Source organism: Bos indicus x Bos taurus, chromosome 2, assembly GCF_003369695.1.
Source record: "Bos indicus x Bos taurus breed Angus x Brahman F1 hybrid chromosome 2, Bos_hybrid_MaternalHap_v2.0, whole genome shotgun sequence".
NCBI lineage: Eukaryota > Metazoa > Chordata > Mammalia > Artiodactyla > Bovidae > Bos > Bos indicus x Bos taurus.
Window position 1 is genome coordinate 123,861,590 of NC_040077.1, and position 23,765 is coordinate 123,885,354.

At 51.4% G+C, this 23,765-nt stretch overlaps 1 protein-coding gene across 5 annotated transcripts in view; it reads right to left on the reverse strand.

Annotated features, from left to right (window-relative positions):
• Window positions 1–12,992: 12,992 nt before the first annotated feature.
• Window positions 12,993–23,765, reverse strand: part of PTPRU (protein tyrosine phosphatase, receptor type U) — an 88,406-nt gene continuing 77,633 nt past the window's right edge. For all 5 annotated transcript variants that reach the window (XM_027518144.1, XM_027518168.1, XM_027518161.1 and 2 more), the window contains 8 exons: window positions 23,371–23,506; window positions 21,968–22,117; window positions 20,903–21,076; window positions 18,253–18,393; window positions 16,014–16,139; window positions 15,733–15,890; window positions 14,391–14,526; window positions 12,993–14,178 (listed from right to left, as the gene is read on the reverse strand). In XM_027518144.1, the coding sequence (XP_027373945.1) occupies window positions 14,116–14,178; window positions 14,391–14,526; window positions 15,733–15,890; window positions 16,014–16,139; window positions 18,253–18,393; window positions 20,903–21,076; window positions 21,968–22,117; window positions 23,371–23,506 (1,084 nt within the window). In that variant the 3' untranslated portion in view covers window positions 12,993–14,115. The remainder of the gene's footprint in view (window positions 14,179–14,390; window positions 14,527–15,732; window positions 15,891–16,013; window positions 16,140–18,252; window positions 18,394–20,902; window positions 21,077–21,967; window positions 22,118–23,370; window positions 23,507–23,765) is intronic.

Sequence of the window (23,765 nt, forward strand, 5' to 3'; positions counted from 1 at the left end):
GACACAAATCTTCACAGTCTGTACCCATCCTGAAGAGTCCATCCTCGTACCTCTTCCCCAGAATTCCTTGTCACCAATTTTCCAATCCCATTCCTTCCAAGTCCCTGACCATCCAGCCAAACCATACCATTAACAACTGCTCATAAATCTGTGTAGATTCCTGCTCCTGGCCATGTCTAATCCCCAAACACAACCAAATATACTGCTTAAAGTTCTACCCACTGAAAAGATTTTCCTTTACCACTCTCCTTCAGGGTCACCCCCTGATGGTCTTTTAATGCTGCAGTCTTCTATTTTGAGGTGGTACTGACATATCATGGAGCAGCACCTGTACACCAGGCTTAAGTTTGTATTTCTCAGCTAACTGGCCATAAGGCACTCCCCACAAAGCCATCAGCAAGATTTGAGGAAGAGGAGGCAATGAAGCAGGAGTCTGAATTCATACAGCTTACTCATATCTCTCAGACTTGCCCAAGCATGGTCTCTTTTATACCACTTCTATCTGATGATAGATTGCTGCTGCACAAAGTTAAATTTATGGCTAGCTGTGTCAGGAGAATCCTAAATGGGGTCTCAGGCAGCATGGTCACCTACTATACTCTCTTAACCACAGTTCAATAGAAAACTAGAAACTGTTTCTCAAAAAGGAAAGTGTTTTACGCAAAAGAGGGTGTAAAAAAAACCCTAGAAGGGACGTCCCTGGTGGTACAGAGGATAAGAATCCATATGCCAATGCAAGGGAAATGAGTTCAACCCCTGGGCTGGGAAGATTCCTCATGCTGCAGAGCAACTAAGCCCGAGTGCCACAACCACTGAGCCCGAGATCTAGGGCCCACAGGCTGCAGCTATTGAACTCACGTGCTGCAACCACTGAAGCCCAAGCGCCTAGAGCCCATGCTCCACAGCAAGAGAAGCCGCCGCAATGAGAAGCCCGTGCACCGCAATGAAGAGCAGCCCCCGCTCACCACGACTAGAGAAATCATGCAAGCAGCAACGGAAGCCCACAGCAGCCAAAAATGAATAAATAAATATATCAATACACAAATAAAAATACTGTGAAGATGTATTGTTGGTCTTTCCGGGTAAAGGAAAACTGATTTTGATGGTCTTCACAACTTGGTTTGGGCAAAAAGGCAGTATCTAGGTCAATGGCTACATACCAAGTGCCATGCTGAGTTGCTCCAGTAAAAATACTAGATCTGGGATGGCTGCTGCAGTAGGAGTTACTTCCCAGGTGAAGTAGATGAAGAACCTCATCATTCTTCAAAACTCATCATATGTCTGCCCAGGCCAAACAGACAGGTTAAATGGGAATGGCATGGGAATCATCCCCTTTGTATACTTCAGCCTTCTTCATTCTCTGAACTTTCCCCAGAGAGAGAGAATTGCTTTCAATTTACTATCAGGGGTAGAGAGGAAGTTCCAGGAACTTCTACTGAGCCCTGCCTTTCACAGCTTCCCTCACTTCATGAGTCAGAGACCCAAAGTGGAGATTTCTTCCAGCTTCCAAGTATGTGTACTTCAATTACACATTCTGGAATTGGGGAAGTGACCACTGGACACATCTGAGCTAAGGATCTAATGCCTGACTCCCTAAGTTTTCACTTTGACTGGTAGGCCTCAGTGCCGTTTTGCATCCCCTGTCATTTATAACTTTATTGCTATTTCTGTCTTAGGCATTCCTTTAGGAAAGGTGTATGGATTCATTACATACTCTAATGTATTGTCTATAGATTATAAGAGAAAATCAAGTATCTGCTGATACTTTTTAAGTTGACCTGTCTTTATACTTAGAAATGTCTCTTAATAGTAGGCTTCCCTGGTGGCTCAGATGGTAAAGACTCTGCTGCAATGCAGGATCCCTGGGTTGGGAAGATCCCCTGGAGAAGGAAATGGCAACCCACACCAGTAATCTTGCCTGGAGAATTCCATAGACAGAGGAGCCTGGCAGGCTACAGTCCATGGGGCCTCAAAGAGTCAGGCATGACTGAGAAACTATCATTCACTCTGGCATTCTGAATTATCATAAATTCAGAGCAGTGTCTAATAATCTCCAAGGTCTGTGTACCTTCCTTTCCCAAGTGCTTAGCCGCTCAGTCATGTCCAGCTCTTTGTGACCCTTTGAACTGTAGCCCGCCAAGCTCCTCTGTCCATAGGATTTCTCAGACAAGAATATTGGAATGGGTTGTCATTCTCCTTCTCCAGGGGATCTTCCAGACCCAGGGATCAAACCCACGTCTCCTGTGTCTCCTGCACTGCAGGCAGATTCTTTACCCACTAAGCCATGGGGGAAGCCCCTTCCCAAGTGCATTTGTTTAGTAAATGGACACAGACCCATCTGGTGAAAGCTTGGAGGAAGATTTATGGTACATACTCAGAGCACTGCTGCAGGAAGCTTCTTCGAGGGCCTGGCCTTCTCTTCAGTCATGGGGCTCAAATCTGTCTCTAAACTGATGAAAAGCCACCACTCTCCAATGTGGTGAGTCAACTCAGGCTTAGGCCACCAGTCTCAGAAGTTGATTGGCTGTTTTTTTTTTTCTGTTATGTAAATCAAGCGATACTCGAGTAGTCTGTCCACCTGGCTCATTTCTAGGGCTGCACTGGTCAATTCAGTTCAGTCACTCAGTCGTGTCTGGTTTTTTGCGACCCCATGAACTGCAGCACGCCAGGCCTCCCTGTCCATCACCAACTCCCGGAGTTCACCCAAACCCATGTCCATCAAGTCAGTGATGCCATCCAACCATCTCATCCTCTGTCCCCTTCTCCTCTTGCCCTCAATCTTTCCCAGCATCAGGGTCTTTTCCAATGAGTCAGTTCTTTGCATCAGGTGGTCAAAGTATTGGAGGTTCAGCTTCAACATCAGTCCTTCCAATGAACACAATTAGTTACTACTAATTGATTTCTATTGGCCAAGGCATTCTGATTACTGCTACATTCCTGCTGCCATTTATGGTAAATGCACTCACCTTGTCTTTGGCTGTTAAGTACTTAAGTACCGTCTACCACTCCAGGACCCTACCATCCCCGTGAAATCAGGGAGCCCATCTGAATACAGCATCGTAACATCTGGTCTACAAAGATGAACATCCACAGAGTATCTTAAGGATGTAGGTTCTCACCTCATTAATATGCCTTTCAAAGACTTATTTAGGAAAGTGTGTTTTGGAATGTTCATGGAACATAGGTTAGGGGTGGCTGTGCAGGTCACATATAATAAATCCACTACAAAATCCTGTATCCTTAAGCCTTTGGATCAGAGGAAAACATAGGCAGAACACTCTTTGATATAAATTGCAGCAATATCTATTTCAATCCGTCTCCCAGTGTAATGGAAATAAAAACAAAAATAAACAAACAGAACCTAATTAAACTCAAAAGCTTTAGCACAGCAAAGGAAACCACAAACAAAACAAAAAGACAACCCACAGAATGGGAGAAAATATTTGCAAATGAAGCAACTGACGGAGGATTAGTCTCCAAAATTTACAAACAGCTCATGTGGCTCAATACCCAAAAAACAAAAACCCAATCAAAAAAATAGGCAGACAACCTAAATAGACATGTCTCCAAAGAAGACATACAGATGGCCAAGAGGCATGTGAAAAGATGCTCAACATCACTAATTATTCAGTTCAGTTCAGTCACTCAGTCGTGTCTGACTCTTTGCAACCCCATGAATCGCAGCACGCCAGGCCTCCCTGTCCATCACCAACTCCCAGAGTTCACTCAGACTCACGTCCATCGAGTTGGTGATGCCATCCAGCCATCTCATCTTCTGTCGTCCCCTTCTCCTCCTGCCCCCAATCCCTCCCAGAATCAGAGTCTTTTCCAATGAGTCAACTCTTCGCATGAGGTGGCCAAAGTACTGGAGTTTCAGCTTTAGCATCATTCCTTCCAAAGAAATCCCAGAGCTGAGAATGGACTGGTTGGATCTCCTTGCAGTCCAAGGGACTCTCAAGAATCTTCTCCAACACCACAGTTCAAAAGCATCAATTCTTCAGTGCTCAGCTTTCTTCACAGTCCAACTCTCACATCCATACATGATCACAGGAAAAACCATAGCCTTGACTAGACGAAACTTTGTTGGCAAAGTAATGTCTCTGCTTTTGAATAACTATCTAGGTTGGTCATAACTTTCCTTCCAAGGAGTAAGCGTCTTTTAATTTCATGGCTGCAGTCACCATCTGCAGCGATTTTGGAGCCCCAAAAAATAAAGTCTGACACTGTTTCCACTGTTTCCCCATCTATTTCCCATGAAGTGATGGGACCGGATGCCATGATCTTCATTTTCTGAATGTTGAGCTTAAGTCAACTTTTTCACTCTCCTCTTTCACTTTCATCAAGAGGCTTTTTAGTTCCTCTTCACTTTCTGCTATAAGGGTGGTGTCATCTGCACTAATTATTAGAGAAACGCAAATCAAAACTACAGTGAGATGTCACCTCATGTCAGTCAGAATGGCCATCAGCAAAAAATCTACAAACAATAAATGCTGGAGAGGGTATGGAGAAAAGGGAAACTTCCTACACTGTTGGTGGGAATGTAAATTGGTGCAGCCACTATGCAGAACAGCATGAAGTTTCCTTTAAAAATAGAGCTAACATATGATCCAGCCATCCCACTCCTGGGCATATAGTTAGAGAAAACACAGTTCAAAGGGATACATGCACCCCATGTTCATGGTAGCACTGTTTATAATAGCCAATATTGGAAGCAACCTAAAGAGCCACCAGCAGATGAATAGGTACAAAAGATGTGGTGCATATACATACAATGGAATATTACTCCACCATTAAAAAGAATGAAATAATGCCATTTGCAGCAACATGAATGGGTCTGGAGATTATCATACTAAGTGAAATAAGACAGAGAAAGACAAATATCATTTATTATATGATATCACACATGTGAATCTAAAAATAATGATATAAATGAACTTGTTTACAAAATAGAAACAGACACACAGACTTAAAGAATGAACTTATGGTTACCAGAGGGGAAGGGTGGGGTGGGGATAGAGAGTTTGGGATTGACATGTACACATTGCTATATTTCAAATGGATAACAAAAAGGATCTCCTGTAAAAAACTTAAAATAAAATAGATTATCCTTCTTTAAAAAACCTTTGGAGTCTTTTCTTCCAAATTATTCCTTGGAAACTCTAGTCTCTCCACTCTTTGAATGTAAGCCACTTTCAAGTCCAAGTTTCAGTCAACCAACTACAATGTTAGAGCCACCTTCAGCTGCACGAGCTGACACTCTAAATCTCAAGTCTACACCCATGAATTCAGAATGATTTCGTATTCTTCCCTACCCTTAGCATCAACTCCTGTATACATTCCCCAGGATGATGTCAAATCTTGGCATTCTTCTATTGTATAAGCGATCTCCCCCAGACCACAGTGTGTACCTGATCCCTTGGAGCACGTTGAGATTTGACCTTTGTGATGGATCTAATGACAACAAAGGACGCATATGTTATGTCTTCAGGAGAATGGTCATCCTTTTTCAAGGTATCTGTCCCATATCACAGGGTTTTCAAACAAAGGAAAACTAGTCTGTTCAGATATAAGAGGGAAAGTTCTTTCCATTGGTAAAGGGAGCTTCAGAGTGACTCTCCATTTCATCTGAGTCCAACCAGATGTCTCTACCAGCTGTTTCAGGATCCCATTCTTTCCTAACTTATGTTCAAGCTCTCATGTGAGAAACTTGGCAATGCTATAAATCTCACTGACATTTAAATTCCGTGACCCACACCATTAAATTTTATATTTTCTTTTCAGCAATATCAGCCCTGTGGCTACATGAAATAAGATTTTTTTAAAGATGCCGCAGAAGCTCTGTGGTTCTCAAACCATGATTTGAGCTGAGAATTAAATGACCTGAACTTATTTTCTTTCGAGTAAGTGCTCCAGTGCCTTCAAGAATCCATCCCACACCACAGTCTTCGCAGTCATAATTACTGACATGATGGTCAAGTGCAGTAGTCAGTTGGGCTCCCCAGACATTTGCTTCAGTTAGCATTCCATCAAAATCCATCACAGGTGATCACATAATTATGATGCCACTATGCTGCTGATTACTAGCATCCCAAGTCCCATTGGCAAGGTGCTTAGCGCTATGCTCAAGCCCAAGGGCAATGAAGCCAATCAAAATTCCACCACTGAAGGTCTGTCTCCTGAGACCACCCCTGCTCCCAATTCTATATCAATTAGAACCCAGTCAAGAGACAGAGTTCAGAACCCATAAACTGAGCATGAAAAATTTTAATATAAAGAATTATTAACTAGCATAGGGTAGTTAATTACCAACAGGAGTAAAAGAGGACTCTGCTGCTGCTGCTGCTGCTGCTGCTGCTAAGTCACTTCAGTCGTGTCCGACTCTGTGCAACCCCATAGATGGCAGCCCACCAGGCTCCCCTGTCTCTGGGATTCTCCAGGCAAGAACACTGGAGTGGCCTGCCATTTCCTTCTCCAATGCATGAAAGTGAAAAGTGAAAGTGAAAGTGAAGTCGCTCAGTCATGTCCGACTCTTACCGACCCCATGGACTACAGCTCACAAGGCTCCTCCGTCCATGGGATTTTCCAAAAAAGAGGACTCTAAAGGACCTGAAAACAGCAAGAAAGAAACACCCAGAAGAGCAACTTCCCTGGTGGTCCAGTGGTCAAGATCTCACCTTCCATTGCAGGGGGTGCACGTTTGATCCCTGGTTGGGGAGTTAAGATCCCACATGGCAAAAGCCCAAAATATAAAACAGAAGCAATGTTGTAACAAATTCAATAAAGACTTTTTAAAATGGCCTACATCAAAAGAAAATGTATGTTTTAAAGAAAGAAATATCCAGAAGAAAAAGTGGGCTGCAGAAAAAAAAAAAAAGTTGTAATATATCTAGGCTGAGGGAGAGTGAATAATAATGGAACTAAAAGACAGGAAAAAGCCCTCCCTCAGTACTGGAATCAAGATTGCCGGGAGAAATATCAATAACCTCAAATATGCAGATGACACCACCCTTATGGCAGAAAGTGAAGAGGAACTAAAAAGCCTCTTGACGAAAGTGAAAGACGAGAGTGAAAAAGTTGGCTTAAAGCTCAACATTCAGAAAATGAAGACCGTGGCATCCGGTCCCATCACTTCATGGGAAATAGATGGGGAAACAGTGGAAACAGTGTCAGACTTTATTTTTGGGGGCTCCAAAATCACTGCAGATGGTGACTGCAGCCATGAAATGAAAAGACGCTTACTCCTTGGAAGGAAAGTTATGACCAACCTAGATAGCATATTCAAAAGCAGAGACATTATTACTTTGCCAACAAAGGTCCGTCTAGTCAAGGCTATGGTTTTTCCTGTGGTCATGTATGGATGTGAGAGTTGGACTGTGAAGAAAGCTGAGCACTGAAGAATTGATGCTTTTGAACTGTGGTGTTGGAGAAGACTCTTGAGAGTCCCTTGGACTGCAAGGAGGTCCAACCAGTCCATTCTGAAGGAAATCAGCCCTGGGATTTCTTTGGAAGGAATGATGCTAAAGCTGAAACTCCAGTACTTTGGCCACCTCATGCGAAGAGTTGACTCATTGGAAAAGACTCTGATTCTGGGAGGGATTGGGGGCAGGAGGAGAAGGGGACGACAGAGGATGAGATGGCTGGATGGCATCACTGACTCAATGGACATGAGTCTGAGTGAACTCTGGGAGTTGGTGATGGACAGGGAGGCCTGGCGTGCTGCGATTCATGGGGTCACAAAGAGTCGGACACAACTGAGCGACTGATCTGATCTGATCTCATCTGATCAGTACTCTTGCCTGGAAAATCCATGGACAGAGGAGCCTGGTAGACTGCAGTCCATGGGGTCGCGAAGAGTGGGACACGACTGAGCGACTTCACTTTCACTTTTTACTTTCATGCATTGGAGAAGGAAATGGCAACCCACTCCAGTGTTCTTGCCTGGAGAATCCCAGGGACGGGGGAGCCTGGCGGGCTGCCGTCTATGGGGTCGAACAGAGTCGGACACGACTGAAGCGACTTAGCAGCAGCAGCAAGACCAAAATTCAGACCTCTTCAGGGAGGATGTGAGGAACACAAGCACATGCAGCCTCTAGTGGCTAAGAACTTTGCCAGGGAGTATGGGCTAGAACTGGAGAGTGAAGCTTGAGGATATATCAGAGCTGGTCCACAAAGGCCACTGAGGTCTGGCTCCTGTGCCGAGGGAAAAAAAAAAAAAGATGGTGGAGGATCAGAACCTGAAAGAGTTGCCCACGCCGTCACCTCGCAATGTCCCTCTAGTGCCCCCTACTGGCAAATCCGAACATTGCTCCCACTGGAAAAAACTATTTACAGGGTCCAGCTGCAGTATCTCAAAGCAGGGCAAAAAAGGGTGGATCTGAAGCTCAGAGACAAAAAGAAAAAAAAAATAGATAACTGGTACTGTGGGAGAGACAGACATGGAAGGGAGCAAAGAGTCTGTCAGGAAAAGAGGCTACAGGGGCCAGGGTTTCTCCGCCTTTGGCAGAGGAGGGGCAGACAGAGGCTGTAACCCTGCAGAGCAAATTCTGTCCCCAGCCCACTTCAAAAGGAGAATGCAGTCACAAAATAAACACAGCCCAACAAAGCCACATTGTTCAGCTTTCAAATGAACAGAAAATAAAATTCCTGGAAAAGTTCCCTCTTCCCACCCCTGGGAGCAAGTAGGAAGTGAGTTAGGATGCATTTCATTTTTCTTCAAGAGGCTTTCTCAGTTCCTTGGTTCCTGCTGACTCAGGCCACCTCCACCATCTGCAGATTCAACAGACATTCAGACGTTCATTCAACAGCGTTGTCAGCAGGCCTACTAGGTGCCAAGCAGTGAGTCTGGGAGGCTTTTTAGCTGTGGGCCTCAGCTAGGCCTGCTTACATCTTTCTGTGGCTGAGCCCAGCTTGAGCGAGTGTTAGAGAAATTACAAGTTAATGTGGTTCGGGTTCAGACTCTCCAAAATTTCTATGAGGATTTTAAGAGCAAGGGCTTTGGAGTCAAGTGACATGGGTTCTCAGTCTGTTGTTTCTTCTTTTTTTAACCACCACCCCACACACACACACCCTCTGTCTTGGCTCTTTAGTGACTGTACGACCTTAAGCAATTCAATTCTCTGAGCCTGTTTCCTCGTGTATCAAGTGATTTTGGCAATATCTACCTCAGAGTTGCTGGAAAGATCAGGGATAATGTCTGTATTAAATATAATCCAAGGTGCCCAGGTCTTCACACCAAAGCCCAAACCACACCCTAGGTTTCACCAGACCCAGAGAGCAGATGCTTAGGCCAGGGGCCTGGCACCACCACCAAACAATGCCAGCCCATCACCACTGATATTGAACCATCACTGCCCCACCTAGTTCTACCTCCTTATTGGACAGACCAGAATACTGAACCCCAGAGAGGGCAGGTGATGATCCAAGGCAGCCCAGCATGGTGCTGGCCAAGCCCACACTGGAACCAGGCCTCAAATGGCATCAAGCCACGTGACCATCTGAAAAAACTAAAAATAATGTGCTTCAGGGTATGGACTCTGGAACAAGGCAGGCCCGAGTTCAAGTCCTCTCTCTGAAATTTCCATTCATTCAACAAATATTCACTGAGTATCCGATACAAGCCAGGCACCCATGCTAGTGCAGGGGACACAGAGGGATCTGATCTACACAACTCTGACTCTTGCACAGTCTAGAGGGCGAGACAGTGAATAAATAATCAATGAATAACCAAGTTCATCACCAGCTTCGGGAGAGTGAGGAGGGACATACAAAGGGTAAGGCCCTGAGACAACAGGTCAGTGGGGCAGGGGTCCCTGTTGGGGCCATCAGGGAGGGGCTCGTGATGGGGGGTGTTGCTAAACTGGGACCTGAACACCAAGAAGGACCAGCCATGCAGAGGCCGGCAGAAGGCACCCAGGCAGAGAGCTCGGAGCCATGAGAAGGGAGGCCCAAGTGAGCAGAGAAGCAAGAGGGACACGCGGAGAGAAGGCAGAGCCCTTCAGCCAGGGCCTTCAAGATCACCCCAGGAGCTCAGCTTCGCCCACCGAGTGGTGGAGGTCGCGGGGGGTCTGAGCAGACCAGTGATGGGACCTGGCGTAGTTGTTCGAGCGACCACTCTGGCCACCACTGTCAGTCACTCCAGGGCTCTGTGACCTTGGGCAGGTCACTTAAACTCTCGGAGCCCCAACCTTGGACGCCAGAGTCTCTGCTCCCACTGCCCCATCACAAGGCAGTTCTGCCCACATAACAACACCTTTCTTTCTGCACTGGCCTCCACCCTGAGGGTGTCTATTAATCCCCTGTCCAGTAGAGGTTGACAGGGGAGGTCAGTAGGAGCCTGGTAACAGGGAACAGCCAGGCCCCTCTCTCAATCAGGGCCTTACAAATGGCCTTAGCATCCATCAAAGTCACAGCTCCATCTCCTGGGTGCCCAGGATGTATAACATGTCCCAATCAGGGCCCGGCAGAGAGGTGGTGAGAGGTAATAATTACCTTGGCAGGTTCCTACAGCCAGATTTATGATGACATAAAGAAAAAAATTTAGCTCCAGGCAGTAAATAGGCAGCTGGCCCCTCAGCACTTGCAGAGATTCTAATGACTGGAGTTGGGCAGGTGGGGCCTCTACCCCACGTCTGCTCCCCCTGCGGCCCTGGGCAGAGCCAGGCTGGCCCATTCAATGTCTTTGCTCCAGGCCACTTTGTCCGAGAGGCCACCGGCTCTGACACATTTCACAGCCTTTGAAAGTCAGTGCGCAGGCCACCAATCACATTTGGCATTGCATCAAGGGGTCCCCTGGTTTCCGACACCCCCAGGCAGGCCGCAGTGCAGCTACAGGCGCAGCCTTTGGAGTCAGCCTGATGTAGGTTCAAGTCTGAGCTCTGCCGGGCAAAGGCTATGACTTTGGGTGAGGAAACTGCCTTCCTGAAACTCTGTTTCCTCATCTCTAAAATGAAGGGGTAGCCTCTACTTTGAAGGGCTGTTGTATGGATTAAGTAAGAGACAAAGGCTTCAGGTGCTAAACGACTGGGCAATGGTGAGCACATTTACTATCCAGGGCTTCAGGATTATGATAAGAGATGGTGAGTCTGAGGGCCAGTAATGTCACGGTGACTCTGCTAGTTCTTTTCAAACATTTTATCTCTAGACTTTGCAACCAATCCTGCAAGGAGGTAATGTTATGTCCCTTCTCTAGATGAAGAAACTGAGCCTGGGGTAGTTCAGGGACTCGAGCAAGGTCACCAGCTGGGGGGATGTGGGAGCTTGGCTTGTTGATTCTGCAGCCTGCACTCCTCCTAAGCTCCTCTGAAAGCTCGAGTAAGGCCAGACAGACAGGCAGAACCTCCCTCCCTCCCTCCCTCAGGCCAACATTTCCTAAGCATCTGCTTCAAGTCCAGTACTTTGCCAGGCAATGGATACAATCAGGTGAACACGGAAACACTTCCTGCCCTTAAGGAACTCAGCACCTGATGGAGAAGCAGGACCGCTGACCCACTGCACAGAACTCATATGTATTAGTTAGCTTTTGCTGCATAACAAAACAATCCCCAAACCTCCTGGCTTAAAAGAACAATTTGCTATCTCTTCCAGTTCTAGGGGTCGGTTGAGCAGTTTCTGCTAAGCTTAATCATGTGGGTATACTCACCTGACAGGTCAGCCTGACCGGAAGGCCCAAGATGACCTCATTCACCACATGTTGGTTCTTCTCCATGTGCCCTTGAATCTCCCAGTAGGCGAGACAGGCTTCATTACACGGCAGAGTGCCAAGAGGGCAAAAGCAAAAGCTGCAATGCCTCTCGAGGTCTAGAAGCCAGAGCTCGTGCTACATGCTAAGTTGCTTCAGTCACGTCCGATTCTCTATGACCCTGTGGACTGTAGCCCACCAGGCTCCTCTGTCCATGGGATTCTCCAAGCAAGAATACTGGAGTGGGTTGCCACACCCTTCGGCAGGGGATCTTCCCAGACCCAGGGATAGAACCCACGACTCATGTCTCCAGCATTGGCAGGTGGGTTATTTACCACTAGCGCCACTTGGGAAGCCCAGAAGCTCACCTGATGTCAATTCTGCCACATTCTGTTGGTCAAAGCAAGTCCCAGATAATGCTTGGCCGGTATCTATGACATACATTTGTGGCCCATCAGGTAAGTCTTAGTGGTCAGTTCAGAATGAATGGGAAGGTCAGCTTGTGCCCTCGCTAAGTGGGATCATAACCATCAAAAGATTTTTAATTCAGATTAAAGGATATTGAATTGTGAGGGTTTTAGAATGGACTGTATTCTTCAACCAATGGAGAAACTGAGGCAGAGTCAGTCAGTGTGGACAAAATCAGTACATCATAGTGCCAGTCTCCACATGAAGAAACCAAGGCCCAGAAACGATGAGTCTTGCCCATGTCCTACAGCAAGTTTGTGACAGAGCCAGGGGTGACTTGAGTCCCTGCCAGCCAGCTCACTCCTCCTCCAAGACTGGGGATGGGCCGGACTCGGGCAGCTGAAGTGGGTCCACCCTGTCCGGTCTGTGTTGTGTTTTAAACGGACCTCTTTCCACACACCCGCCACCACACAGGCACTTAATCACTGTCTCATTTCATCCTAAATAGAACTGTCTCCATTTTACAAATGGAAAAGAAACCAAGGTCGGGAGAGGCAGCTGATTGGCCCAGGGTCTCACAGCCCTGGGGGACCATTTGTCTGACACCAAAGCCTGAGCTTCTCAGGAGGGACCCAAAGGAGCTCAACCTAGATCCAAGCCCACAGGGGCTGAGAGGCAGCTCCATGGCCATCAGAGGTCTCGGGATAAAGCCTCCTGTCTGAGTGCTTCAGAGGCTTGGGTGGAGCCAGCTCTGCAAGTGGAAGGCCCCTGAATGATGCTCGGGTCCATGCCTCTCCCCCCATTTTATGGATGGAAAATCCAAGACCAGACCGGGGCCCTCCCATGGCACTGGGAGGCTGGGGGCAGGTTCCAGTCAGGCTGGTCAGACACATAAAAGGCTGCTCGGTGGCATTCAGAGAGCACGTTTATTTACAAAGCGCTTTACAAACAACCAGTTTATGCCTCCCCACAGCCCCCTGCGAGGTAGGTCAGTAGTCATATCTACAGTTTACAGATGGAGAAATTGAGGCACGGAATGGGGGTGTGGCCTGCCCCATTTTAAAGAGAACTTCCCACCCACCCATCAAAAAATAAACAGAAAAGCATTGATCTTCCATCTCAAAATATACCTTCTTTCTCCAAACCCTAGGGGGTGGTGAGCACCCCTGACAACAGCGCCCCAGGAGGCACCCTGACCAGGAGCCACAGGGACCTCAACCCCAGGGGCTGTCGTGCAGCCTTGCCGATTGTCACTGAGCCAGGCGGAGCAGGACCCAGCCAGTGAGGCCTGAAGTGACAGGCAGAGGGGGCTGAGGTGAAGTCATTCTGCAGACATTGGGTCAAGCAAGAAAGGGACCCCACACAGGACAGGGTAGGGATGGGCAGATCCTGGTTTGGGGGAGGTCAGGGCACATTCAGGGATGCAGAAATTCGGGGTTGGGGGGATCATGAGCAAAATATCCCTAGGGCTGCAGGGAGGCGAGGGGTGGAGAAGGGAGCTGAAGTTGCCCCTGCGAGGACCAGTCTGAAGTGCCTACTGGAGAATCAGGGCAGAGTGTGGTCTCCCCAAGACCTGCAGGGGCTGGCCAGATGGGATATTAGATGCCAAGCCCCAGTGCACGCTCTCCCCACGTGGGGCCAAGCTGGGTGGAAACCCTGGCCTGCCATTTGCTCTGCAGGGCTTCACTCATCTCTGCCAAGGGCTGGGATGCAGTCCAGGGGCTTGGGTCTGGGGCCCCCTAAGCTGGCAGTTCCGAGCCGGCCACTCTGCCAGGAGGTGCCAGGGCTCTCAGCAGGCCTGCAGGACTCCGTGAGGCAGGCTTGGCTGCAGTCTTGCTAAGCTCCTCCTTGGCCCACAGCCTGCTCACGGCCGTGCTGAAAGGCCCTGCCCACAGTGGAAGGGGGCACCAGGCTGGCCCAGCACCCACTCCAGTGCTTTCCCTGGGGGCGCAGGTCTTCCTCGTGGGTCCGCTGGGGATGGTGGGCCTGGCCCTGAGTGCGCAGTGGGTGCCCCAGGCCAGGGGCCCCTGCTATCTTGACTCCAGCCCCTCCAGGTACTCCAGGGCCACGTCATAGCAGAAGTGGTACTGATCCTGGGAGAGGGACAGGAGTCACCAGCCAGGTCCCTCTCTGCCCCACGGTCAGGGAGAAGGGGAGAAATGGGGGTGATGCTTTCCCACCACAGGACTAGACCCCAAGGCCCAACTGTGGGGCCCAGATACGGGAGAGGGTATCCGAGGGGGGCCTGGTAGGGAGTGGACCAGGAGGTTGGAAGCGGACAGGCAAGGGGTACAGGGCTCCTCACCAGGGTCTCCACCATATTGGGTTTGTAGTTCCTAAGCGTTTTGGCAGCAAAGAAAACGTCCACCAGGTTGTGGCAGCGGATCATTTCCAGGACCGTGGCGCAGGCGCAGAAGGTGCCGCTACGGCCGCCCCCATTTCTAAAGGAGAGACATGAAAAGATTTGGGGTTGGGCTTGCGGGGTAGGGTGAACTCAAAGATGGAGAGCAGGGCCAGGGAACCCAAAAGAGAGGAGTCCGGGAATCCAGAAGGGAGGGGCCAGGACACCCAGAAGGGAGGGGCGGGGCCTGGGACCCTAGAAGGGAGGAGTCAGGGAACCCAGAGGGGAGGGGCTAGGAAACCCAGATGGAAGGGGTCAGGGAGCCCAAAGGTGGGCAGCAGGAAGCGCTGGTTAAGGGGGTGGAGTCAGAGGATAAAGGACTAGCATCCCAAGCGGAAGGTATCTAGAACAGAACCTCTATGAGAAACAGAGCAGATTCTGAGAACAAGGAATCGAGACACACTCCAGGAGAAAGACACCCAGACAAAGTCAGTGACAGAGGAGCGCTGCAAGGCAGCAAGCAAAAATCCAGGCAGCAGAGTGGAAAACAAACACTGAGATCACCAGTCACCCCCAGTATCACAGACACAGCCTCAAGCGCACAGAGACACTCCCAAACGGGCGGCACCGCCAGGGAGACCCTCTGATTCCCCCAGCCCTCTCCCTCCTCTGCTCTCTGTGACCCGGGGCGGTGCTTCTTTGGGAGATGAGGGACAAACCAGGCCCTCTGTCCCCTTCCTGAGGGGCATCTCCCACTAAAACCAAAAGCCCTTGAGAGGGCCAGGCCCTGCCTGACTCAGCTCCCTGCCCCTGCATCCTGTGTGCCCAGCCTGGCACTAGGGTCAGTAAGTGCTGAAAGCATGAAAATGTGGGGGGCAAAGGAATGAGTGCACCCAGATGTGAGTGAATAGATGAACCTGTGAATGAGGCATGTAAATGAATGCACGAGGAAGGAAAGAAAGAAAGTACTGCATGCAGGCACGAACAAAGGCCAGGATTCCATTGGCTTAAAAAGTGTACCACTACCGTATCATGGGTTCATCTATTTACACAGGACTCTCTCCAATTAAACTGGCAAAGTCAAACATCACAAAGAGGCTATACTGGTCACGCGTTTAGGATGGAGTCCACACCCTGGAAAGTGACAGGGCTCCTCCAAGGAAGGCAGGGTCAGCTTTATGGGGCCATGCTGTCCGGAAGCTCAGGGCTGGGATGCCAGCCCTGAAGCCCTCTCTCACCCCGACCTCTGCCCCTGGTCCATGGCGCCCCAAGCCCTCTTCCCACCCAAGGGCGGGCCGGCACTCACAGGCAGTGCACGATGGTGCGCCCGTCCCCACTCTCCGCCTGCCACTTGTCCACTGCCGCCAGCAGGTGCAGGAAGGCCTTCTTGGAGTCAGGAGTGTCCCGGTAGGCAGACCAGCGCAGGAACTGGAAATGTCGCACCAGCAGGTGCCCCTCCTGCATCTGGGGTGGAAGCAATCAGCCAGGGGACCTGAGCACCAGGGTTCCACGGCCCCCTGGGGACCTCGAGAGGGTCCAGCCCAGCCCCCACCCAGGTTCTCATCCTGGAGCTCCCACCCCACTCACCCGAGAGATGTTCTGCACCCGGAAAACTCGGGCCACCAAGTCCTCGTCCGCTGTGCCTGACACGAACTCCACCTCCATGAGGCCATACTGCTGCCGGCCTGGCTCCGGCCAGTACTGTGGGCAGGGCTGTTGTGCAGGATGGGAAGGCGAGCTGAGCTGAGCCGAGCTGGTGGGGCAGCTGCTGCTCACACCCACCCCCAGACCTCCATGTTTGCCCAGGAGCCCACCACTCACTCCAGACTCACGTTCAAGTCCCCCCTCCGCCCCCCAACATCCCACCACTCACCTATCAAATCACAGTGTACACCCGCCCGGTGCGTTTGTACTGATACACTCAAATCAGCAGAGACAAACTCTTTGTTGTGGGTTCATTGACACCGCTGTGCCGCTAGACAGCTACACGTAACACCCTCACAAGCACATACACCTCCCCCTGGCTGCCTTCTTCCAAGGACAAGCCTCAAATGACCCCCGCTCACCCCAGCACCCCTGCCCCGAGGCCTTCTCTCTCGCTGCCTCAGCCCTCCAGCATCAGCTTACAGACATGGGGTGTCCCTCTGTTGCAGCACAGCTTAGCACCCCCCTACTCCTGCCCCAGGACCCCTCCGTGGAGTCAGGGTCCTAAAGGTACCCCCCTCCAGGTCACATTCTCAAGCCAGTGGAGGGACAGGGAAGGCACAACCCCCTTACACACAAATATGTGGGTCTTCTGGGGAGCTGGTCTGAGGCCCCAGCCCTCCAGTAGAGCCTTCTAGCAAGGCTCTTCCTTCCTCCGAGCCCCAGTTTCTCCAGCTGTGAAATAGTCCCCGGGCTCCTCCCAGGCAATACCCTGCTCCATCTGCCTCCCTCTCTGACCATGAAGGAAAGACACCACCTTCCTCTTTCTCCTGGGGTCCTGGAAACTCCTTGCATTCAGGCCTTTGCACATGCTGCTCCCTCCCCATGGACCACTTGTCCCCCATCTCTTCACCAACTCAACTCTACCCTTCCGGTACCTCTCAGCTCAGACATTACCTCCTCCAGGAAGCCCTCCCTGATACACCATCCCCCAGGCTCCTCTGTGTCCCTGTACCAGCTCCATGGTAGCCTTCTGCCTCTGCTGTCATGATCAGTTTCAGTACCTGCTTCCCCTAAATCATGAGATCTGGGAGGGGCCACATGTACCCCTTCCACCTCCCCACCAGGTTGATAGGGAGTGGCCCATGAGCAAAGGTGGTTGAATGAATGAACAAATATGTGACTAGTGAATGACATCTCTGTGAGCCTCCCTCTGGGTCCCTCCCCTCCATCTTAGTAAGGGCAGGGTTCATGCAACATGGGACTCCCTTAGACCTCTGCCCAGATCCTGGAGCCCATTACCCTGAAGTCCTAGGTCATTTATACCAACTGCCTGACTTGCAAGGAGCCCAGTTAACAATCTTCTCCAGGCGGCCATCTCCATGCTGTCATGCTCATCTTATAGCAATGGTCATATGGAGCTGGAAGGCGGGGTGTCTGGACCTCCCAGGAGTTCCAGCTTTTGGAGCCCCAGAAAGAAATGAGGGGAGCTGCCTCAGGCCGAGATCACTGACCACATTCTGGACCATCCTCAGAAGCAATGGTCACCTTCATCATCTTCACCCCTGTCACGTACCGAGCACCTGCAATGTGCCAGTCACGGCGCAGTGCTAAGCATCCCACGCACATCTCACACCATCCTGATGATAATCTCATGACGGAACAGGTGCTGAGATAGTCCCCATTTCACAGAAAAGGAGACTGAGGCTCGAAGAGGTGTATTAACTTACCCTAGATCAAACTGTCAGAAAGTAAGGAGGCTGGACTTCTACTCTGCCTCAAAGGCCCCCATGATTAGCTGAGTGACAGGAAGCAGAGGCTCTGGGAGGAGGCAGCCCCAGGTAAGGGGCACAGCTCTGCCACTTCCCAGCTGTGTGACCTGGGAGAAGTCCCTCCACCTCTCTGGGTCTTAATTTTCTCACCTGCAGCCCATAAGTGCAGAGCAGAGTCCCTAGTATACATCAGATACTGCCTAAAGAGCAGCTGCATTTCTCTGGGCTGAGCCTGGTTTTACAGACAAGGAAACCGAGGCTCTGGGAGTGGGTTGGACACATCTGAGGCAGCTCAGCAAGTAGGCAAGGTGGCAGAGCTGGGCTCCAACCCCTGACTTTTCCCATGTGCCCTTGAACAGACTGAGGCCTGGGCAGCAGGCAGCTGGCCGCCTGGCCAGCGGAGCCCTCACCCAGGCGGAGTTGGACTGGTGCAGCTGGTTGAGCATGACGATGGAGGTGCACCCGTAGTCGTAGACCAGCCGCCAGAAGTCGGGAGTGGTGCTCTGCAGCGGGTGGAGGGTCACAATGAAGGCCGCGCTCCGGGTGTAGCTCTGCAGGGAAACCAGGACTCAGCGCCCAACACCGCCAAGCCTCTGCCCCACTGTCCTCCTGCCCTGCCCACCCCAGCTCCACCCCACAGGACCAGGCTGCCTCTAGGGACCCAATGTGGAGTCTGGCTGGCACCGTGGGGCCTGAGTTGACAGGGTGAGCCCCCAGGCCTCTAAGGCCCAAGCCCATGGCCCCCCTGAGCTAAATAGCGGAAGATTCCCAATAGGTGGCAATGGGAGCTTGGGCGTGGTGGGCAGAGGCTGGCCAAGCTTGCTCCCTGCTATTCGCACCTGCTGTTGCTGTTACCTGGAACAAACTTCCCAGGTGTACAGGGCTCTCCCCTCACTTCTTTCTGGCCATTCCTTAACTTCAACCGCTTCAAAGAGGCCCTCTTTACCAATTCATCAAAAATAACCACATGCATACCCCAAAACCCACATTAAACACTTCCTCTATCTGGTTGCTTCTTTAAGAAATTAACAGTAACTGACAGTCCATTGTATACTTGTTTGTTGACTGTCTCAACCCATTTCCCCAAAGGCAAGGTTCAGGAGAGCAGATTTTTTTCAGGGTGTGGCCTGTGACCAGAACTTTATAGGAGTTCAAGAAATATTTTTTTAATAAACAAATATCTAGGTGCCTTCCAACTCCATGGATGAAGGGTCTGGACCCCAACTCAAGCCCCCAGACCAGTGACCAGTACTGACCCCATTCCCTACTCCTGACCTTGCCCCACCAGGTGAGCCAGCCACAGCCCTCCCCCCATTTCAGTGCTCCAGCCCCAAGTCTCCTGTACCCTGCCCTGTCCCTGCTGTGCCATGTCCCCTCCCTCTCCTGATGGTCTTCTGTTACCACCCCCTCTCCCCAGGACCCACCAAAGGCTTCCTGATTGGCAGCTCCCCAATGCCCAGCCCAGCCAGACTCTCCAACACTCAGGCCTGGGCACCCAGTGGGGCTCCCTGCAGACTTAACCACCAAAAACGGCCCCCACCTGGCCCCCAGATAAGCTCACCGCAATGCAAGCAGCAGGGCCTGGCTCATAAGCCTCAGGCCCTGCATGGCTGGGATCAAGTGTGACATTATCACAGCCCCAAGGAAGCTTCTCCACCGGACTGGCCCATTCCCACCAGGCCAAGGAGCCCAATGTGACCCTCTCCAGCTCAGGGGCTCAGGACGTCAGAGAGCCTCCCCTCCATCGCCCCCATGTGCAGACGGGCACACTGAGGCCAGAGAGCAAGCCGAGAGTGAGGCCACAGATTCCAACGTCCCCCTCCAAAGCTCACCAGCACCCTAGGCCACCTCCCCAGGACCCCAGCCCCTTCTCCGTTCACTCCCTTCAGTGGCTGTGACTGCTCGCCCCTGCTTGCCTTCAGCTCACTCCAGGAAGCCCCTGGGGAAGGAAGTATGGGAGCTTTCTCTCTTTGGAGAAACCCCACTGTTCCCTGCACCGCTGTGCCAAGAGGCTCTGGCTAAGAACTGGGCCAAGAAAAGCCCGTCTGCCTCATCTCTGCGATGGGGGAAGCTCCCTCCCCACAGCCCTCATCTCCACGTGGATGGACATCCAGTGGTGACATCCACCTTCACAGGTGGATTTGGGACAAGACCAGAAGTGCTCAGCTTCTGAAGGGAAGGCCCTCCCCTTCTCTTTCCAGGCCAGCTCTTCCTCAGAAGCTGTGCATTTAACTGTTGCCGCTCCCACCAACATGTAAAGGCCTGCCCCTTGCGGGGAGGGGCTCCAGCTGGACTACTGAGTCTGGGAGGACAGGTCTCCCCGCCCGAGGCTGAAGGAGTAGCCATCCACGTAGCCACACAGCTGAAGTCACCTTCTCCAGTCTCACCAGTTTCCTTAGAACAGTAACATCTTACCTCCACCTGTGTGCCCTGTACCTCTCTCTCAAACTGGTTCCATTTAGGAAGGAATAGGGGGTCACTCACAAGACTTGTCCCCCTCAGGCAGCGGCACCCTGAAGTTATTCACTGGACCCTAAATTCCCTGGTTCTGTTTGCAAAGCCCAATAAAGGGGGTGGAGCCTCCTGAGCTGGGAGTAGAGGCTTCTAAACAGCTCCTGAGTCCTCAGACCACTGGGCATGGGGAGCAAGTAGCTACTCCAGGCCAGGTTCCTGGGCAGGCTCTAGCTCCACCACCCCAGGACAAGCTCCCCTGGCTCCAGATACCAAATCTCACGTCCCAACCCCAAACCCTCCCAGCCTCCCCAGCCAAAGCCCTTGAATCATTCATCCTACCCCAGGTTCTGCTGGGCCTAACCATGGAGACAGCCGTGCCTGAACTCCACCACCCAGATCCCTACTCAGACTGAGGGTAATACCTGAGGGGGAGCACTGGTTCTTGAGTGCCCTGAATAGAAGATCCTTGGTGCGGGAGGAAGGCCACCCAATGGGCCGCCCCAGAAAGGCAGAGGGCTCCCCTAACCTGAGTCCTCCCTGGCTCCTGCACCTTCCCTCACTGCTGGGTGAGGGTGTCCCAGAGCCCAGCCCACCCCCGCGCCTCACGTCAGTCAGGGCCGCATTGATGTAGTTGTTGGGGTCCCCGTCCGTGGAGACGAGGAAGGGCAGGCAGCGGTCAGGCGGCAGGACATCCATGCTGCGGTTCTTGTCCCGGTTCCGGGGCAGCAGGGCGATGCTGCACTCCTCCACATCCAGCGGCGGTGTGACCGAGTTCAGAGTCTACAGAGAGGGAGAGGAAGGGAAGGTGATGTCCTGTGTTTGTGGGGTCTCCTCCCCGCATGAGGCCCCATGAAGGAGACTGGGCTGGGTTATTATGCCCATTTTATGGATGGAGAAACTGAGGTCCAGAAAGAAGAGAGAGAGGGAGGGAACCCAGGCTCCCTGGATTCAGGCTGTGCAGGGCCCGGATGGAGCTCTGGAGACTGGAGTCTGCCTCCTCGCCACCTGTATACTGTAGACAAGCTACTCTATCTCTAAGCCTCATTTTCCCTCTGCTGTAAAATGGAATAATTATTTGCCTACCTCAAAGGATTGCTGGGAGAATAAAGTGAGATAACACCAAGCCTGGCACGTGCACCACCTTCAATACACAGAAGGCACCGTAAGGATCACTCCCAGGAGCCAAGCCCTGAAACCCCAAGTCTTCCACAAAGCGGACTCCAGGGCCCTGGCACAGGTGGCCATCTTCCCGGGCCTGTCAAGGAACGCCTGGCACAGGAGCAAGCCGAGGACTCTGGGCCACCTCCCCTCCCCTCCTGCCTTCATGCCTCAGGCATCCTGACTCATGGAGTCTCCATTTCTTCCTCTTGTTCTTCTTGATGTTGTTTTTCAGTCACTCAGTCATGTCTGATTCTTTGCAACCCCATGGACTGTAGCCCACCAGGCCCCTCTGTCCATGGGATTCTCCAGGCAAGAATACTGGAGTGGGTAGCCTTTCCCTTCTCCAGGGGATCTTCCCAACCCAGGGATCGGACCCAGGGCTCCCACATTGCAAGCAGATTCTTTACCATCTGAGCCACCAGGGAAGCCCCCTACAGCACTGAGCGCCTCCCAATGCCACACACATGCTCGCTCACGAACCACACCTATACACACACACTCATGCCCCACCTGGAACTCCTCCCGCAGCTGGGAGGAATTACTCTGAGGGTCAATGCGGATCATTTCCTTATAGGTGGCCTTGAATTCGCTGACAGGGATGGTGGTCTCCCCACACAGGCAGGCCTCCAGGATTGCATCATGGATAAAGATGTACTGCTCCTAGAACAGGAGGAGAGAATATGAGGAACCAGGAGGGGAGCAGAAGTGAGAGACTTCAGGGTCAGGAGGAGGCAAGTTCAAAGTTGCGGCTGGGGTGCTCTGAGGTAGAATCCAGCCATGTGTTACTCCATGTGGGACCCACCATACTTGAAACAGCCTCCACGGATATTTGTTCATTGATCTCACATTGCATCCCATAATAACCCTACGAGAAGCTCTGAAGGTGAGGGGACAGCCCAGGGTCACACATCTAGAGAGGAGACAAACCCAATAAGCAGTATGTCTTGACTGTAGAACTTATGACCTGGGCCCAGTGCTGTGTGACCTCACCCAAGTGAACACGATGGAGCTGAGCTTGGGAAGACCCTGAGAGGCTGGCAGCTGTGCGATGACCTAGAGGCAGGGGACGGCATGTGATGGGGAGGGAGGCTTCAGAGGGAGGGAATATATGTATGCATATGGCTGATTCATGTGGTTGTACAGCAGAAACTAACAACACTGCAAAGCAATTATCCTCCAGTCTTAAAGGATATCCTAGGATAAACCTGGAGAAGGCACTGGCACCCCACTCCAGTACTCTTGCCTGGAAAATCCCATGGACGGAGGAGCCTGGTGGGCTGCAGTCCATGGGGTCGCTAAGAGTCGGACACGACTGAGCAACTTCACTTTACTTTTCACTTTCATGCATTGGAGAAGGAGATGGCAACCCACTCGGGTGTTCTTGCCTGCAGAATCCCAGGGACGGGGGAGCCTGGTGGGCTGCCATCTATGGGGTCACACAGAGTCGGACACGACTGAAGTGACTTAGCAGCAGTAGCAGTAGCAGTATGATAAACCATTATAGAAAACAATATTCAAAAGAAGAATGTATATATGAGTAACCAGATCACTTTGCTGTACAATAGGAATTAACAACGTTGTAAATCATCTACGCTGTTGTTCAGTCACCAAGTCATGTCCGACTCTTCGCGACCCCATGGACTGCAGCATGCCAAGCTTCCCTGAACCTCACCATCTCCCGAGGTTTGCCCAAGTTCATGTCCACTGCCTCGATGATGCCATCCATCTCATCCAAATCAACTGACTTCAATAAAAATAAATTTTAAAAGAAAGAGGCTGGCAGGCCAAGTCCAGGGATGGGAAAGGACAAGGCGACATCCTAGGACACCTTTCTGACACCCTCCACCAGCTTCGCGCTCCCACACGAGGGACTCTTGTCCTGGAGGGGCTGTGGGGGAGGGCTGCACCCTCACCTCGGTCTGGATCATGTTGACGCGCCGGGAACAGAGGGTCTTCACGCAGTTGTAGATGTCCACGACGCCCTCACACTCCGCCATGTCCAGCATCACATCCAGAACGATGTAACACCCTGTGCGGCCAGTGCCCGCGCTGGGGAGAGAGCACCCGGGGGCCAGGTCAGAGGCCTGGGGAGGGAGCCCAGGACCGCGAAGAAGAAGAGAGGAGACCTGGGGCCCTGGGCCATATCTACACCACACAGGCGATGGGGGACATGGCAGAGCCTAAGAGGAGGCTGCAAGAGGAGTTCCAGGGAAAGTGACAGAGGACAGAGGGGGAGCTGGGCCTTGGGGATGGAGAGGAAAGAAAGGGTGGAGAGAATGCAGACCCAAAACCAGCTCAACTTGGCAGC